The sequence below is a fragment of the Scyliorhinus torazame genome, chromosome 11 (assembly GCF_047496885.1).
Source record: "Scyliorhinus torazame isolate Kashiwa2021f chromosome 11, sScyTor2.1, whole genome shotgun sequence".
Classification (NCBI taxonomy): Eukaryota; Metazoa; Chordata; class Chondrichthyes; order Carcharhiniformes; family Scyliorhinidae; genus Scyliorhinus; species Scyliorhinus torazame.
The window spans coordinates 794,360-812,808 of NC_092717.1; the positions used below are offsets into that span (position 1 = coordinate 794,360).

At 46.8% G+C, this 18,449-nt stretch overlaps 1 protein-coding gene across 2 annotated transcripts in view; it reads right to left on the reverse strand.

Annotated features, from left to right (window-relative positions):
- Positions 1-18,449, reverse strand: part of kbtbd2 (kelch repeat and BTB (POZ) domain containing 2) — a 66,779-nt gene that overhangs the window by 10,853 nt on the left and 37,477 nt on the right. For both annotated transcript variants that reach the window (XM_072466838.1, XM_072466839.1), the window contains exon 3: positions 14,773-14,938. In XM_072466838.1, the coding sequence (XP_072322939.1) occupies positions 14,773-14,938 (166 nt within the window). The remainder of the gene's footprint in view (positions 1-14,772; positions 14,939-18,449) is intronic.

An 18,449-nucleotide genomic window follows, 5' to 3' on the forward strand; every position in this document is an offset into this window, starting at 1 on the left:
AGGGTGGTTGTAGAGGGTTGTTTTTCAAACAGGAGGCCTGTGACCAGCGATGTGCCTCAGAGATCGGTGCTGGGTCCACTGTTATTTGTTATATATATTAATGATTTGGATGAGAATGTAAGAACAAAGAGAACAAAGAAAATTACAGCACAGGAACAGGCCCTTCGGCCCTCCCAGCCTGTGCCGATCCAGATCCTTTATCTAAACCTGTCGCCTATTTTCCAAGGATCTACTTCCCTCTGTTCCCCGCACGTTCATATATCTGTCTGGATGCATCTTAAATGATGCTATCGTGCCCACCTCTACCACCTCCGCTGGCAAGGCGTTCCAGGCACCCACCACCCTCTGCGTAAAAAACCTTCCACGCACATCTCCCTTAAACTTTCCCCCTCTCACCTTGAAATCGTGACCCCTTGTAATTGACACCCCCACTCTTGGAAAAAGCTTGTTGCTATCCACCCTGTCCGTACACCTCAATTTTGTAGACCTCAATCAGGTCCCCCCTCAACCTCCGTCTTTCCAATGAAAACAATCCTAATCTATTCAACCTTTCTTCAGAGCTAGCACCCTCCATGCCAGGCAACATCCTGGTGAACCTCCTCTGCACTCTCTCTAAAGCATCTACATCCTTCTGGTAATGTGGCGACCAGAACTGCACACAGTATTCCAAATGTGGCCTAACCAAAGTCCTATACAACTGTAACATGACCTGCCGACTCTTGTACTCAATACCCCGTCCGATGAAGGCAAGCATGCTGTATGCCTTGACCACTCTATCGACCTGCGTTGCCACCTTCAGGGTACAATGGACCTGAACTCCCAGATCTCTCTGTACATCAATTTTCCCCAGGACTCTTCCATTGACTGTATAGTCCGCTCTTGAATTGGATCTTCCAAAAAAGAGGCATGGTCACTAAGTTTGCAGATGACACCAAGATTGGTGGCATAGTGGATAGTGAAGAAGGTTATATAAGATTGCAACAGGATCTTGACCAATTGGGCCAGTGGGCCGATGAATGGCAGATATTTGGATAAATGTGAGGTGATGCATTTTAGTAGATCAAATCAGGGCAGGACCTACTCAGTTAATGGTAGGGAGAGTTACAGGACAGAGATCTAGGGGTACAGGTTCATAGCTCCTTGAAGGTGGAGTCGTAGGTAGACAGGGTGGTGAAGAAGGCATTTAGCATGCTAGGTTTTGTTGGTCAGAACATTGAATACAGGAGTTAGGATGGCTTGCTGAAGTTGAATAAGACATTGATAAGACCATGTTCAGTTCTGGTCACCCAATTATAGGAAGGATATTGTGAAACTAGAAAGAGTGCAGAAGAAATTTACGAGGATTCTACCAGGACTTGATGGTCTGAGGATGTTGATAGTGGGAAATTCAGAGATGTTAATACTGTTGAATGTCAAGAGAAGATGGTTAGATTCTTTCTGCAGATGCCATTGCCTGATTAAGCATGTGGGCACTGAACATTGTGCCATCATGGAGTATCCCCAATTCGGATCAAATGTTGATGGGAGAGTCAATTGAAGATAGCTGGGACTACAACACTATCCTAAGGAATTGGTTTGCACTGAGTGCTGAATTTTGCATTGAGTGCTACAGTAAGAGTTTGGTGACCGAGGGAGTATAAGGATTCATTTTTATCTAAAGTTTAGTCTTTCTTTTATTTAGTTAATTAACTTAAAAGTTGCTGTTTGGTTTAGAAGAAGGTGAATTTTCAATCAGCTTTAAACAGGCTTCTACTTGTGGGCACTTGCAGCTGGAGCTTGTTAATTAGTTAATTGGATTAGGCCAGTTTTCAGAGGCTAGATTCACAGTATAAAAGTGATCCCCTACAGTGCAGACTTTGTTTGCACTGAGTGCTGAATTTGGTGCATTTGAGTGCTTTAGTGAAAGTTTGGTGACTGAGGGAGTGCTGAATTTGGTGCATTTGAGTGCTACAGTAAGAGTTTGGTGACCGAGGGAGTGCTGAATTTGGTGCATTTGAGTGCTACAGTAAGAGTTTGGTGACCGAGGGAGTTAGGTGAGGAGGGAGTAAGGTGCTCCTTTCATTTTGTTTCTGACACTTCCGCAAAGAGTGAAAAGAGAGCCAGGAGTTTACAGAAAGTGTAGCTGACTGGGAGCAGAGTCGGAGGGCGGAGATCTAGTTAGTCCACAGGGCAGCTATATTCTGTCAGGTAAGAGGGGATGGAGGCTAGGCCAGTTGCATGCTCCTCCTGTAGGATGTGGGTGGTGAGGGATACCACCGGTGTCCCCGCTGACTATACCTGCGGGAAGTGCACCCAACTTCAGCTCCTCAAAGACCGTGTTAGGGAACTGGAGCTGAAGATGGATGAACTTCGGATCATCCGGGAGGCAGAGGGGGTGATTGAGAAGAGTTACAGGGAGGTAACCACACCCAAGGTACAGGACAAGAATAGCTGGGTTACCGTCAGGGGGAAAAAAACAAACAGGCAGACAGTGCAGGGATCCCTCGTGGCCGTTCCCCTTCAAAACAAGTATACCGTTTTGGATGCTGTTGGGGGGGGTGACCTAACAGGGGAAGGCCCTAGCGGCCAGGTCTCTGGCACTGAGTCTGGCTCTGGGGCTCAGAAGGGAAGGGGGGAGAATAGAAAAGCAATAGTTGTAGGAGATTCAATGGTTAGGGGAATAGATAGGAGATTCTGTGGTCGCGAGCGAGACTCCCGGAAGGTATGTTGCCTCCCGGGTGCCAGGGTCAGGGGTGTCTCGGATCGTGTCTTCAGGATCCTTAAGGGGGAGGGCGAGCAGCCAGAAGTCGTGGTGCACATTGGTACCAACGACATAGGTAGGAAAAGGGGTGTGGAGGTAATAAACAAGTTTAGGGAGTTAGGCTGGAAGTTAAAAGCCAGGACAGAGTTGTCATCTCTGGTTTGTTGCCGGTGCCACATGATAGCGAGGCTAGGAATAGGGAGAGAGTGCAGTTGAACACGTGGCTGCAGGAATGGTGTAGGAGGGAGGGCTTCAGGTATTTGGATAATTGGAGCGCATTCTGGGGAAGGTGGGACCTGTACAAGCAGGACGGGTTGCATCTGAACCAGAGGGGCACCAATATCCTGGGAGGGAGGTTTTCTAGTACTCTTCGGGAGGGTTTAAACTAATTTGGCAGGGGAATGGGAACCGGATTTGTAGTCCAGCAACTAAGGTAGCCGATATTCAGGACGCCAAAGCGTGTAGTGAGGCAGTGGGGAAGGGAACACTGACAAAGGAGAGTACTTGCAGGCACGGAGATGGGTTGAAGTGTGCATATTTCAACGCAAGAAGCATCAGGAATAAGGTGGGTGAACTTTAGGCATGGATCGGTACTTGGGACTACGATGTGGTGGCCATCACGGAAACCTGGATAGAAGAGGGGCAGAAATGGTTGTTGGAGGTCCCTGGTTATAGATGTTTCAATAAGATTAGGGAGGGGGGTATAAGAGGTGGGGTGGTGTTAATTAGAGATAGTATAACAGCTGCAGAAAGGCAGTTCGAGGAGTATCACCCTAATGAGGTAGTATGGGTTGAAGTCAGAAATAGGAAAGGAGCAGTCACCTTGTTAGGAGTTTTCTATAGGCCCCCCAATAAGTAGCAGAGATGTGGAGGAACAGATTGGGAAACAGATTTTGGAAAGGTGCAGAAGTCACAGGGTAGTAGTCATGGGTGACTTTAACTTCTCAAATATTGAGTGGAAACTCTTTAGATCAAATAGTTTGGATGGGGTGGTGTTTGTGCAGTGTGTCCAGGAAGCTTTTCTAACACAGTATGTAGATTGTCCGACCAGAGGAGGGGCAATATTGGATTTAGTACTTGGTAATGAACCAGGGCAAGTGATAGATTTGTTAGTGGGGGAGCATTTTGGAGATAGTGACCACAATTCTGTGACTTTCACTTTAGTAATGGAGAGGGATAGGTGCGTGCAACAGGGCAAGGTTTACAATTGGGCGAAGGGTAAATATGATGTTGTCAGACAAGAATTGAAGTGCATAAGTTGGGAACATAGGCTGTCAGGGAAGGACACAAGTGAAATGTGGAACTTGTTCAAGGAACAGGTACTACGTGTCCTTGATATGTATGTCCCTGTCAGGCAGGGAAGAGATGGTCGAGTGAGGGAACCATGGTTGACAAGAGAGGTTGAATGTCTTGTTAAGAGGAAAAAGGAGACTTATGTAAGGCTGAGGAAACAAGGTTCAGACAGGGCATTGGAGGGATACAAGATAGCCAGGAGGGAACTGAAGAAAGGGATTAGGAGAGCTAAGAGAGGGCATGAACAATCTTTGGCGGGTAGGATCAAGGAAAACCCCAAGGCCTTTTACACATATGTGAGAAATATGAGAATGACTAGAGCGAGGGTAGGTCCGATCAAGGACAATAGCGGGAGATTGTGTATTGAGTCTGAAGAGATAGGAGAGGTCTTGAACGAGTACTTTTCTTCTGTATTTACAAATGAGAGGGGCCATATTGTTGGAGAGGACAGTGTGAAAAAGACTGGTAAGCTCGAGGAAATACTTGTTAGGAAGGAAGATGTGTTGGGCATTTTGAAAAACTTGAGGATAGATAAGTCCCCCGGGCCTGACGGGATATATCCAAGGATTCTATGGGAAGCAAGAGATGAAATTGCAGAGCCGTTGGCAATGATCTTTTCGTCCTCACTGTCAACAGGGGTGGTACCAGGGGATTGGAGAGTGGCGAATGTCATGCCCCTGTTCAAAAAAGGGACTAGGGATAAACCTGGGAATTACAGGCCAGTTAGTCTTACTTCGGTGGTAGGCAAAGTAATGGAAAGGGTACTGAAGGATAGGATTTCTGAGCATCTAGAAAGACACTGCTTGATTAGGGATAGTCAGCACACATTTGTGAGGGGTAGGTCTTGCCTTACAAATCTTATTGAATTCTTTGAGGAGGTGACCAAGCATGTGGATGAAGGTAAAGCAGTGGATGTAGTGTACATGGATTTTAGTAAGGCATTTGATAAGGTTCCCCATGGTAGGCTTCTGCAGAAAGTAAGGAGGCATGGCATAAGGGGAAATTTGGCCAGTTGGATAACAAACTGTCTAACCGATAGAAGTCAGAGAGTGGTGGTGGATGGCAAATATTCAGCCTGGATCCCAGTTACCAGTGGCGTACCGCAGGGATCAGTTCTGGGTCCTCTGCTGTTTGTGATTTTCATTAATGACTTGGATGAGGGAGTTGAAGGGTGGGTCAGTAAATTTGCAGACGATACGAAGATTGGTGGAGTTGTGGATAGTAAGGAGGGCTGTTGTCGGCTGCAAAGAGACATAGATAGGATGCAGAGCTGGGCTGAGAAGTGGCAGATGGAGTTTAACCCTGAAAAGTGTGAGGTTGTACATTTTGGTAGGACAAATATGAATGCGGAATACAGGGTTAACGGTAGAGTTCTTGGCAATGTGGAGGAGCAGAGAGATCTTGGGGTCTACGTTCATACATCTTTGAAAGTTGCGACTCAAGTGGATAGAGCTGTGAAGAAGGCCTATGGTGTGCTCGCGTTCATTAACAGAGGGATTGAATTTAAGAGCAGTGAGATGATGATGCAGCTGTACAAAACTTTGGTAAGGCCACATTTGGAGTACTGTGTACAGTTCTGGTCACCTCATTTAAGGAAGGATGTGGAAGCTTTAGAAAAGAAGATTTACCAGGATGTTACCTGGAATGGAGAGTAGGTCTTACGAGGAAAGGTTGAGGGTGCTAGGCCTTTTCTCATTAGAACGGAGAAGGATGAGGGGCGACTTGATAGAGGTTTATAAGATGATCAGGGGAATAGATAGAGTAGACAGTCAGAGACTTTTTCCCCGGGTGGAACAAACCATTACAAGGGGACATAAATTTAAGGTGAATGGTGGAAGATATAGGGGGGATGTCAGAAGTAGGTTCTTTACCCAGAGAGTAGTGGGGGCATGGAATGCACTGCCTGTGGAAGTAGTTGAGTCGGAAACATTAGGGACCTTCAAGCAGCTATTGGATAGGTACATGGATTACGGTAAAATTATATAGTGTAGATTTATTTGTTCTTAAGGGCAGCACGGTAGCATTGTGGATAGCACAATTGCTTCACAGCTCCAGGGTCCCAGGTTCGATTCCCGGCTTGGGTCACTGTCTGTGCGGAGTCTGCACGTCCTCCCCGTGTCTGCGTGGGTTTCCTCCGGGTGCTCCGGTTTCCTCCCACACTCCAAAGATGTGCAGGGTAGGTGGATTGGCCATGATAAATTGCCCTTAGTGTCCAAAATTGCCCTTGGTGTTGGGTGGAGGTGTTAGGTTTGGGTGGGGTGCTCTTTGCAAGAGCCGGTGCAGACTCAGGGGGCCTAATGGCCTCCTTCTGCACTGTAAATTCAATGATAATCTATGATTAATCTAGGACAAAGGTTCGGCACAACATCGTGGGCCGAAGGGCCTGTTCTGTGCTGTATTTTCTATGTTCTATGTTCCGAACAATATTGTGAGGCTGAGATGATTAACCTCCAACAATTCATAATCATCTTTCTTTGCGCTAGGTATAACTTCAACGAGTCAAAAGCATTCAGTTACCTCAGCTCACCTCTGGACCAAGGCTCTAATCTAATGAGGTCTGGAGCCAAATGATACTGGTGGAAGCCAAACTCAGCATCTGTGAACAGACTGTTGCTCAATAGCATTATTGGCAACATATTCCATAAGCTGATAATTGAGAGTAGACTGCGGAGGCGATAAGGATCTCGATTGGGTTTGCCCTGTTTTTTGTGATTTGGACATGTGTTATTTTACCATGGTCTGGTGGATGACAGTGACATCACTGTCCAGGAATAGCTTGGCTTGTGGCTAGTGGAGCACGTCTTCAGTATTACAGAGCGATGTAGTCGGGGCGTTCAGCTATTTCTTGATATCACATCGAGGGAATCAAATTAGCTGCAAATTGGCATCTATGATGCTGGCCCCTCGGGACTTACCTGAAATGTTTCTTTCACTTGCTACTTCTGGCTGCAGATGATCATGGAATCTCTACAGGCAAGAGGTCATTCGGCCTATTGAGTCTGCACCGACCCTCCAAAAAAGCACCCTATGTAGGCCCACTCTCCCATCCCATCACTGTAACCACTTAACCTTTGGGCACCAAGGGTCAATTTAGCATGGCCAAGCCACCTAACCTGTACATCTTTGGATTGTGGGAGGAAACCGGAGCACCCGGAGGAAATCCACAGTGACATGGAGAGAATGTGCAAACTTCACACAGTCACTCAAGGTTGGAATCGAACCCGGGTCCCTGGTGCTGTGAGGCAGAAGTGCTAACCACTGTGCCAGCATAGCAACAGGATGTAGAAGAACTGCAGTCCTGAATGGTCATAAATTAGGAGGGGAAAACATGCAACGAGACCTGGGTGTCCCTGTGCACCAGTCGCTGAAGGTAAGCATGCAGGTGCAGCAGGCGGGAAAGAAGGCAAATACTTTGTTGGCCTTCATAGCGACATCAACTGCACTACCCTCATCTACACCTGGTCACATGCTCAAAAAATTCAATCACGAGAGGAACGTGCAGACTCCAGTCACCCAAGACCACAATTGAACCTGGGTCTCTGGTGCTGCGAGGCAGCAGTGCTACCCACTGTGCCACCAATTCTAACAGGACTAGGCAGGGCAGGTGCAAGGAGGATGTTCACAATGGCAGGGATGTCCAGAACCAGGGGTCACAGTCTGAGGATATGGGGTGGACCATTTAGAACAGAAATCTGTTACCACAGAGTAGTTGAGGCCAAAACATTGTATATTTTCAAGAAGCAGTTAGATATAGAACTTGGGGTGAAGTGGATCAAAGGACATGGGTGCGAGCAGGGGGGTGGGGGGGCAGGATTAGGCTATTAGTTGGATAATCAGCCATGATGATAACGAATGGCAAAGCAGGCTCGAAGGGCCGAATGGCCTCCTGCTCTTATATTCTCTGTTTCTGTGTATCATTTTGAATTAAATTTTCCAGTGCCATATTTACCGAATCGGTTTTCCTGGTAATTACTAATTAATTTTTTTGCTTATTTCTTCATCCAACCTGCTTCTACTATTAATCTATAAATTACCTTTTCAATTATGAATGATCTTTTATTGCTATTCACACAATATTTGACTACATCAATTTTATCTTCTGCCATTTTTATCTTTCCTCCATTTCCTCCATCCCACCCATCTCTTCAAAATGTTATTCCCTGCAATGTCCAACTCTACCATGACAACTGAATTTTATCCCCTCCCTTTCCAATTTCCTCTTCATCCACACAGAGATCACAGAACAGGAAGCCATTCGGCCTGAGTGTGCTCTTTATTTTGAACAGCAATTGTAATCCCATTTCTCTACTCTTTCCTTGTATTCCATTCAACATTTTCTCCTTCAAGTATTCATCCAATTTGCTTTTGAAGGCTCCTCCTGAATCTGTATCCACCAACTCAATCCCAAACCAGCTTGTTGTATCAAAGTTTTCCCTTTCCCTGGCACCAAGCTGGAAACAGAGCCTTCGGGACTAGCTTGTGGCTGGAGGAAAGATTATCGGTCCCTTTGCCTTCCTTGGGCAGCCTAAGCCACAATGCCTCAATGTGAATGCGGTTGTCCTCGTCACAAATCGTTTTTGTGCTGACAGATGCACGACTTGTTAAACAGGACCACTGCTTGCAGAACATCCTTCTCAACCTCTAATCACTGCCTCTTGGCTCCCTGACAATCAAGTCCCACACTTCCTGAACCTTCGTTTTCCCCTTTGGTGTGATGTTGTTCTGAATAAAACTAACTTTAAGGAATAAAATTAAGAAAATCTCGCTGATTTCTGCAGTTTCTCCTGACCCCAACTGGCTTCTTGCTTCCTGCTCACCAGCCTTCTCTTTTTAAAAAAAAAAAATGTATTTTAATACATGTAAAAAAAACAGTACCATACACGACACACTCAACAACTTCACAATGCACAATTTTTACCGCTTTTTACCCCTTGCCCTCCCCCCTCCTCACCCCCCGCGAAGAACATTGTCATGAACAACCCCCACCATGTCTCGAAGCCCTCCTCTGACCCCCTCAACTCAAATTTGATCCTTTCCATCCACAGAAAGTGGTACAGGTCCAGCAGCCAAGCTGCCACCCCTGGCAGCATATCCGACCCCCAATTCAGCAAGATCCTTCACCGGGCAATTCAAGAGGCGAAGGCCCCAACATCGGCCCCCATCCCCTCGAGCAGCTCCGGCATTTCCGATACCCCAAAGATCGGCACCTGGCCTCCACCCCCACAACTTTGGGCAATGTCCCAAACCCGCTGCCAGTATCTCTCCAGATTCTCACAATCCCAGAACATGTGCGCGTGATCCGCCGCCCTCACTTCTCGCATTCTTCGGCCACCCCTTGAAAGAATCCACTCATCCTTGCCTGGGTCATATGTACCCAGGGAACCTTGAACTGAATCAAGCTCATACGCATGCAAGAGGTTCAATTCACCCTGCGCATCGCCTCACACCACAGACCCCAGTCTATTTCCCCTACTCACCACCTTCTTGTTATCTTGCTTGTTGCCCTTCTGCTGAGACCTCATTGAGAGGAGGAGGGGGGTGGAAGAGGGTAGGCGGGAGCTGGTGGGGAGTACCAGTGAACAGGAGGGAGGTTGGGAGGTCAGAGGGCCTCTAAGCTGGTGTGGGTCAGGAGCGAGAATGAGCAAGGTGGTTTGTGATGTGGTGGTGGTCACGGCGACGGCATTGCCGTGGCAAGAAAAGTGGAGGAAAGTATTTAAAGAATATAAAAGCAAATTACTGCGGATGTTGGAATCTAAAATGAAAGAGAAAATGCTGGAAAATCTCAGCAAGTCTGGCAACATCTGTAGGGAGAGAAAAGAGCTAACGTTTCGAGTCCAATGACTCTTTGACAAAGCTTTGACAAAGAGTCATTGGACTCGAAACGTAAGCTCTTTTCTCTCCCTATAGATGCTGCCAGACTTGCTGAGATTTTCCAGCATTTTCTCTTTCGTATTTAAAGAATATGTTAAGCACTGAACATGCGTAGTTTCTGTGGGCAAAACTTTTCTTAATATCCCGGTATGAACTAGACCGAGCTCATCGATCATTAAGGCCGAAACCCAAAGTAAATGAGCCGCTGAGAGCAGTAATTATCTGCTTCCATAAATACCACATGAAGGAGGTGGTGTTAAACTGGGCGAAGCAGAAGTGGGAGGTTCAGTGGGATGGTGCTGGAGTTCGGATTTACCAGAACTGGACGGTGGAGTCGGTGAAGAGACGAGTGGCGTTCAGCCGAGTGAAGGAGGTACTGTACAAGGGACTGTGATTTGGTACGGTATACCCGGCAAACCTGAGGGTGACGTACAACGCCAAAGATTTCTATTTTGAAACGGAGGCAGCTGAGGCATTCATGAAGGCAGAAGGCTTGGGACAGAAGTGAGGAGTGGAGCTGGAAGAGAGATCGTGAACTGTGATTGGGGAGCTGGAAAAGGTAGAAATCTCATAACTTTCTTTTCACTGACCTGTATTGTAACTTACTTGACTTCATGTTGCTATGGAGTTTAAGTTTTTGTTTCGTTTGATCAGCATTTCTGCTCCTTTTTTTTGTTGCAATGGTTACATGTTATTTATTAAATTATATGGGTTAGATTGTTTTTCTTTTTCTTCTGGGACTGGGTGGGAGGAGACAATATGCCTTTGAAGGGGGGGGGGCACCCATGCTAGCTAACTAAAGTCGGCTACTGAACGGAGGTGAGGTGAGAAGAGGGCTGCGGACATTGGAACCTGGTTAGCAGGTTTTGATGGGCATACGAGGCGAGCAAGTGGGGGGGGGGGGGGGGGATCGATAGCATGGGCATGGGCAGCACGGTAGCATTGTGGATAGCACAATTGCTTCGCAGCTCCAGGGTCCCAGGTTCGATTCCGGCTTGGGTCACTGTCTGTGCGGAGTCTGCACATCCTCCCCGTGTGTGCGTGGGTTTCCTCCGGGTGCTCCGGTTTCCTCCCACAGTCCAAAGATATGCAGGTTAGGGGGATTGGCCATGATAAATTGCCCTTAGTGTTGGGTGGGGTTACTGGGTTATGGGGCTTAGGGTGGAGGTGTTGACCTTGGGTAGGGTGCTCTTTCCAAGAGCCGGTGCAGACTCGATGGGCCGAATGGCCTCATTCAGCACTGTAAATTCTATGATTCTAAGTCTAGTTTAAACTGATACTGGGTGAATTTCTTTCGAGGGGAAGTGCAGGGGGGGATTCGGGGAGGGGGTTCGATGTTAATAATGGACAGGGGCGGGTCAGGCTCATGGGGCAGGGCCGGGTGGTATGATGATGGTGGATAAGAAGGGTGGGGGGTGGTGAGACCCCCAGTTAGGATAGTCGTGTGGAACGTGAGGGGGTTGGGAGGCCCAGTCAAAGAGTGCTTGCGCATCTTAAAAGTTTGAAAGCCGATGTAGCAATGCTGCACGAGACTCACCTGACGGTGAAGGATCAAGTGAGACTTAAAAAGGGCTGCGTTAGTCAGATGTTTCACTCTGGATTTGACGGAAGAGCTCGAGGGGTAGCGATAATGGTCAGCAAAAGGGTACGGTTCCAAATGGAGAAGGTGATTGCAGATCAGGGGTGTAGGCATGTGAGGGGAGGCTAGTGGCGCTGGTAAGTGTATATAGTCCCAATTGGGACGATGTGGGATTCGCGAAGGTGTGAGGACACACACAAACTGATAGTGGGAGGGGGTGGGGACTGGAACTTGGTGCAGGAGCTAAATTGGACAGGTCATGGCCGCACTCGCTGGTCCCGTCAGCAAAGGCGCTGGCTGGGCTAATGATGGAAATGGGAGGGGTGGACTCTTGGGGGTTTCTGCACCCAAGGGAGCGGGAGTACTCGTTTTCTCAGCTGTCCATAAGGGATACTCACGGATTGACCTTTTCATGGTGGGGAAGGCTTTTCTGACTGAGGTTAAAGGGTCGGAGTACTCGGCAATTTCAATATCAGATCATGCTCCGCATTAGGTGGATATGGTACTGGAGAAGGGGATGGTACAGAGACCAGGGTGGAAGTTAGATGCGGGACTGTTGGGGGACCAAGGTTTGGTGACAAAATTGAAAAAGTAATCGAGGAATATGTAGGTTTTAACTTCACGGGGGAGGTGTCGAAGGCAGTTGGCTGGGAGGCTCTAAAGGCGGTGGTGAGGGCTGAGGTGATCTCGTTCAAGGCCAGGATGGACAAAGAGGAGAGGTTGGAGCGTCGGAGGGTAACAGATGAGATGCTGGAGGTAGATAGGAGGTATGCAGAAGATAGGGACCGAGCGAAGTTGGAAAAGAGGACGGAACTCCAGGCGAGCTTTGACCGACTATCTCCCAGGAAGGCGGTACGCCAATTGAGGCAAGCAAGGGGTGCTGTTTACGAGCATGGAGAGAAGACGGGGTGTATGTTTGCGAGACAGCTCCGGAGGGAGGATGCGGCAAGGTAAATTGTCCACCCTGTTGTTTGCACTTGCGATTGAGCCATTGGCCATCGCGTTAAAAGGTTTGGGGGTATGGAAAGGGATAGTGCGGTGGTGGTTTGGGGGGGGGGGGGGGGTGGGGGGGGTAGAGCATAGGGTTTCCTTATATGCTGATGACTTGTTGTACATGTCGGAACCGAGGGAATACTGGAGCTGCTTCGGGTGTTTGGGTCCCTCTTGGGGTACAAATTAAATCTAGACAAGATTGAATATTTTGTGGTGAAATCTGACCTGGCAAGGTGGGATGGTCTCCCTCTGTCACTGGCGGGTCGGGTACAGGTGGTTAAAATGAATGTGTTGCCACAAATCCTGTTTATTTTCTAATGCTTGCCGATTTCCCTGCAAACGGCATTTTTTGAGAGATTGAAGGGATGATTGCCTCGTTCATATGGGGAGGGAAGGTGGTCAGAATTAGAAAGGTGCTACTACAGAGAGGAAGGCAGGCAGGGGGTTTGGGTCTTCCAAACCTGATGTATTATTACTGGGTGGCGAACGTGGAGAAGGTACAGAGCTGGGTCAGAGGGGTTGACTCCCAATGGGTCAGAATGGAGGAGAGTTTGTGTAGGGGGTCGGGAATGGAGGCGCTAGCAACACCGCCGCTCCCGACGAGATACTCAGGGAGTCCGATAGTAATAGCTTCATTGAGAATTTGGAGGCAGTTTCGCCAGAACTTTGGGTTGGGGGCAGGGTCAAGGGAAATGCCGATTCGGGGGAACCATAGATTTGAGTCAGTGAAGTGGGATGGAAATTTTCGGAGATGGGAGGAGAAAGGAATTAGGACACAAAGATTTATTTCCTGAATGAAATGAAAATGAAAATCGCTTATTGTCACAAGTAGGCTTCAAATGAAGTTACTGTGAAAAGCCCCTAGTCGCCACATCCCGGCGCCTGTTCGGGGGAGCCTGGTACGAGGCTGGGGGTCGGTTTGCAGGATTGAAGGAGCTGGGAGCAAAGTATGGGCTGGAGCAGGGAGAAATATTTAGATCTATGCAGGTTCGAGACTTTGCCAGAAAGATACAGAACTTCCCAGTAGAGCCGGCTTCCACATTGCTGGAGGAGGTGCTGACGACAGGAGGACTGGAGAAGATGGTAGTATCGGCGCTTTACGGGGCTATTTTGGAAGAGAAGGCACTGCTGGAAGGGATCAAGGCAAAGTGGGGGAAGAATTGGGAGAGTGTGGAGGAGGGATTCTGGTGTGAGGTGCTCCGGAGAGTGAACGCCTCCACCTCGTGTGCGACGTTGGGGCTGATACAACTGAAGGTGGTATATAGAGCACACCTCACAAGGGCGAGGATGAGCCAGCTCTTTGAGGGAGTGGAAGATGTGTGTGAACGTTGCGGGGGGCCCCGCAAACCATGTTCATATGTTTTGGTCCTGTCCAAAGCTGGAGGATTACTGAAGGAGGTTTTTATGGTAATCTCTAAAATGGTGCTCGTGAAACTGGACCTGGGCCCTCGGGAGGCCATATTCAGGGTGTCGGACCAGCCGGGGTTGGAAATGGGTGTGGAGGCAGATGTTGTAGCCTTTGCCTCGTTGATCACCCGAAGGCGGTTCCTGTTTGGGTGGAGATCAACCTCTCCACACCCTGTGCCCTGGTGTGGCGGGGGGGGGGGGGGAATCTGCTGGAATTCCTGACTCTTGAGAAGGTCAAATTTGAACTGAGGGGAAGGAGGAGGATTTCTACAATTCATGGGCATTATTCATGATGCACTTTCGAGAATTGGGTTACATTGAACATTAGATGGGGGGGCTGGGAGGGTTGGGGGGAGGGGCACTGTGTGTAAATGGTGACAATGGTCATTATTGATTCCTTTTTGTTATTTGTTTATGTTAACATGTGGGCTAATGTTTGGGGGTAGGATAGGATCGTTGTTATTGATTTGGGGATTGACATTACATTCGTTACTGATTGTTGTTTATTGTTGGGTGTAAATTTGGAAGAAAATGTGAAAAAGAAGAATTTTTTTTTTAAATTTTTTTAAAGACAAATTACTTACTATTTCCTCTGCCACACTCAGAGACACAATTTGGGATGTCCCAGACCCTTCACTACTGTAAATGCATTCAGTTTGTTCTCCCCGCACTTGATGCCTTGTTACTGCTTTTCCGCGCTTCTGATCACATGCTTCAATCACTTTGATGGTGCTCTGCATTTTCATAATGCTCTTTCTAGTACTGAGGCACTTTGTGACGTTAACCAAACATCAGCTCTATCCCCAAAATAGTTCATTGGATCCTTTTTAGCACATGCTTTAGACTACGAGCTTGGCAAAACTAGCTTCAGTTAATCTAACGTTCTTACCTGCAGAAAGGATGATGTCTCATACAGCTGTTCCACAGTGCTGTCATTTATTGCCAGGTTACCAGTGTATGCATATCTAATGATTATCTGAAGCGTGGGTGCATCCACATTCTGCAAGTGAACATGTGTCTGCTTGCTTTCACTCAGTCCACTCATAAACATGGCCCTGAAGAAAGTTTCAACATAAGTTATTAGTTTTAAGCCCCATAAGATAAAGGGCAATTGCCAAACCAACAGTAGGTGCATGTTACATTTTTTTAAATTTAAAAACGTTCCCTTCCTTGGTTTTTCCTTCGTCTGTTCAAATGCAAGCCTGGTTTCTCAATGACTACTTCCAATTTACCCTAACTTTCCTTTTACTCTCTTCAGTCATGGTGATGTCGGACACTATGGCTTTAAATCAGTTAAATCCTAGTGACTGGTTTGGATTTTGCACACTGGTGCAAACTTTAATGGATGTGAATATCTGCACCAAAAATGGCATTTCCTACTAATATTCATTTGGTTTTAAAATATAGCTCAATGTCGAAATTCTCCTCCAAATCTTCTCCCTTCCTCTCATGAAAGCATCACACCAGCATCCTACCGTTTAGCTGCAGATCATCAGATCATTTTCACAAACAAATTAAACCCCTGTAGTTAATAAACACAGTTTGTGTGTCAGGTAGTAGACCATAGACATCCTCACCTAACTGGACATTATTAAGGGACTCAATTACAAGAGGAAATTACAAATTGCATATAGTAACTGCTGGGGTAAAAAGGAGGGAATCCTGGCAGTTTTCCTCCATCTTCAATCAGGAGCACTGACAATTAGCAGCTACCTTTGACTGATACCATTTAACTCAGCACCAACTAAGATCAGAAGCAGGAATGTTGGGCTAAAATCAAAGATGCTGGAACTTCAAAATAGAAATAGATAATGCTGGATAAACTCAGTAGGTCTGGCAGGAGACAGAAACTTTTATAATTTTGGATTTAAATTACCCTGCTGAGTTTATCCAGCATTTTGTTTTTATTTCAAGATCATTGGCACAGACCACATGATTTTCCCAATGGAACTCTGGAAGAGAGGAAAACTGGGCACAATTGAGAGTTGTGACGAGGCTTCAAGAATGAGTGGGCAAGCACATGGCAGATGCAGTGCAACGTGACTAAATGTGAAGTTCAACACTTTGGTGTGAAAAAACAGAAAGGAAGAGTATTTAAATGGTGATGTATAGGGAAGTGTGGATGTACAAATGGATGTCAATGAATGTGGAGAGGCAGGTGCAGCAAACAACTGGGAAGGCAAATGGTATGTTCATAGAATCAGAGAATTTACACTGCAGAATGAGCCATTTGGCCCATTGAGTCTGCACCTGCTCTTGGAAAGAGCACCCTAGTTAACCCAAGCCTCCACCCCATCCCCGTAACCCCACCTAACCTTTTTTGGACACCAAGAGAAATTTAGTATAACCAATTCACCTAATCTACATAAGAACATAAGAACTAGGAACAGGAGTAGGCCATCTGGCCCCTCAAGTCTGCTCCGCCATTTAATGGCTGATCTTTGTGGACTCAGCTCCACTCTCCGGCCCGTACACCATATCCCCGAATCCCTTTATTCTTTAGAAAGGCATCTATCTTTTTTTTAAAAAAACGTTTAAAGGAGCCTCAACTGCTTCACTGGGCAAGGAATTCCAGAGATTCACAACCCTTTGGGTGAAGAAGTTCCTCCTACACTCCGTCCTAAATCTACCTCCCCTTATTTTGAGGCTATGCCCCCTAGTTCTGCTTTCCCCGACCAGTGGAAACAACCTGCCCGCATCTATCCTATCTATTCCCTTCATAATTTCATATGTCTCAATAAGATCCCCCCGCATCCTTCTAAACCCCAATGAGTACAGTCCCAGTCTACTCAACCTCTCGTCATAATCTAATCCCCTCAACTCTGGGATCAACCTAGTGAATCTCCTCTGCACTCCCTCCAGTGCCAATATGTCCTTTCTCAGGTAAGGAGACCAAAACTGAACACAATACTCCAGATGCGACCTCACCAACACCCTATACAATTGCAGCATAACCTCACTAGTCTTGAAGTCCATCCCTCTAGCAATGAAAGACAAAACTCGATTAGCCTTCTTAATCACCTGTTGCACCTGCACACCAACTTTTTGCGACTCGTGCACCAGCGCACCCAGGTCCCTCTGCACAGCAGCATGTTTTAACATCTTACCGTTTAAATAATAATCCATTCTGCTGTTATTCCTCTCAAAATGGATAGCCTCACACTTGGCAACATTGAATTCCATCTGCCAGACCCTAGCCCATTCACCTAACCTATCCAAATCCTTCTGCAGACTTCCGGTATCCTCTGCCCTTTTTGCTTTACCACTCATCTTAGTGTCGTCTGCAAACTTTGTCACATTGCACTTGGTCCCCAACTCCAAATCGTCTATGTAAATTGTGAACAACTGCGGGCCCAACACTGATCCTTGAGCGACCCCACTAGTTACAGGTTGCCAGCCAGAGAAACACCCATTTATCCCCACTCTCTGCTTTCTGTTAGTTAACCAATCCTCTACCCATGCTACCACTTTACCCCAATGCCATGCATCTTTAGTTTATGCAGCAACCTTTTGTGTGGCACCTTGTCAAAAGCTTTCTGGAAATCTAGATATACCACATCCATTGGCTCCCCGTTATCTACTGCACTGGTAACGTCCTCAAAAAATTCTACCAAATTAGTCAGACACGACCTACCCTTTGTGAACCCATGCTGCGTCTGCCCAATGGGACAATTTCCCTCCAGGTGCCCCGCTATTTCCTCCTTAATGATAGATTCCAGCATTTTCCCTGCAACCAAAGTTAAGCTTACCGGCCTATAATTACCCGCTTTCTGCCGACCTCCTTTTTTAAACAGTGGTGTCACATTTGCTACTTTCCAATCCTCTGGGACCACCCCAGAGTCTAGTGAATTTTGATAAATTATCACTAGTGCGTTTACAATTTCCCTAGCCATCTCTTTTAACACTGGGATGCATCCCATCAGGGCCAGGAGACTTGTCTACCTTTAGCCCCATTAGCTTGCCCAATACTGCCTCCTTAGTGATTATAATCATCTCAAGGTCCTCACCTATCATATCCTTATTTCCATCAGTCACTGGCATGTTATTTGTGTCCTCCACTGTGAAGACTGACCCAAAAATCCTGTTCAGCTCCTCAGCCATTTCCCCGTCTCCTATTATTAAATCTCCCTTCTCATCTTCCAAAGGACCAATATTTACCTTAGCCACTCTTTTTTGTCTTATATATTTGTAGAAGCTTTTACTATCTGCTTTTATGTTCTGAGTCAGTTTACTTTCATAGTCTACCTTACTCTTTATGGCTTTTTTAGTAGCTTTCTGTTGTCCCCTAAAGACTTCCCAGTCCTCTAGTCTCCCACTAATTTTTGCCACTTTGTATGTTTTTTCCTTCAATTTGATACTCTCCCTCACCTCCTTAGATATCCACGGTCGATTTTTCCCCTTTCTACCGTCTTTCTTTTTTATCGATATTAACCTTTTCTGAACACTGTGAAAGATCGCTCGGAAGGTTCTCCACTGTTCCTCAACTGCTTCACCATGAAGTCTTTGCTCCCAGTCTACCTTAGCTAGTTCTTCTCTCATCCCATTGTAATCGCCTTTGTTTAAGCA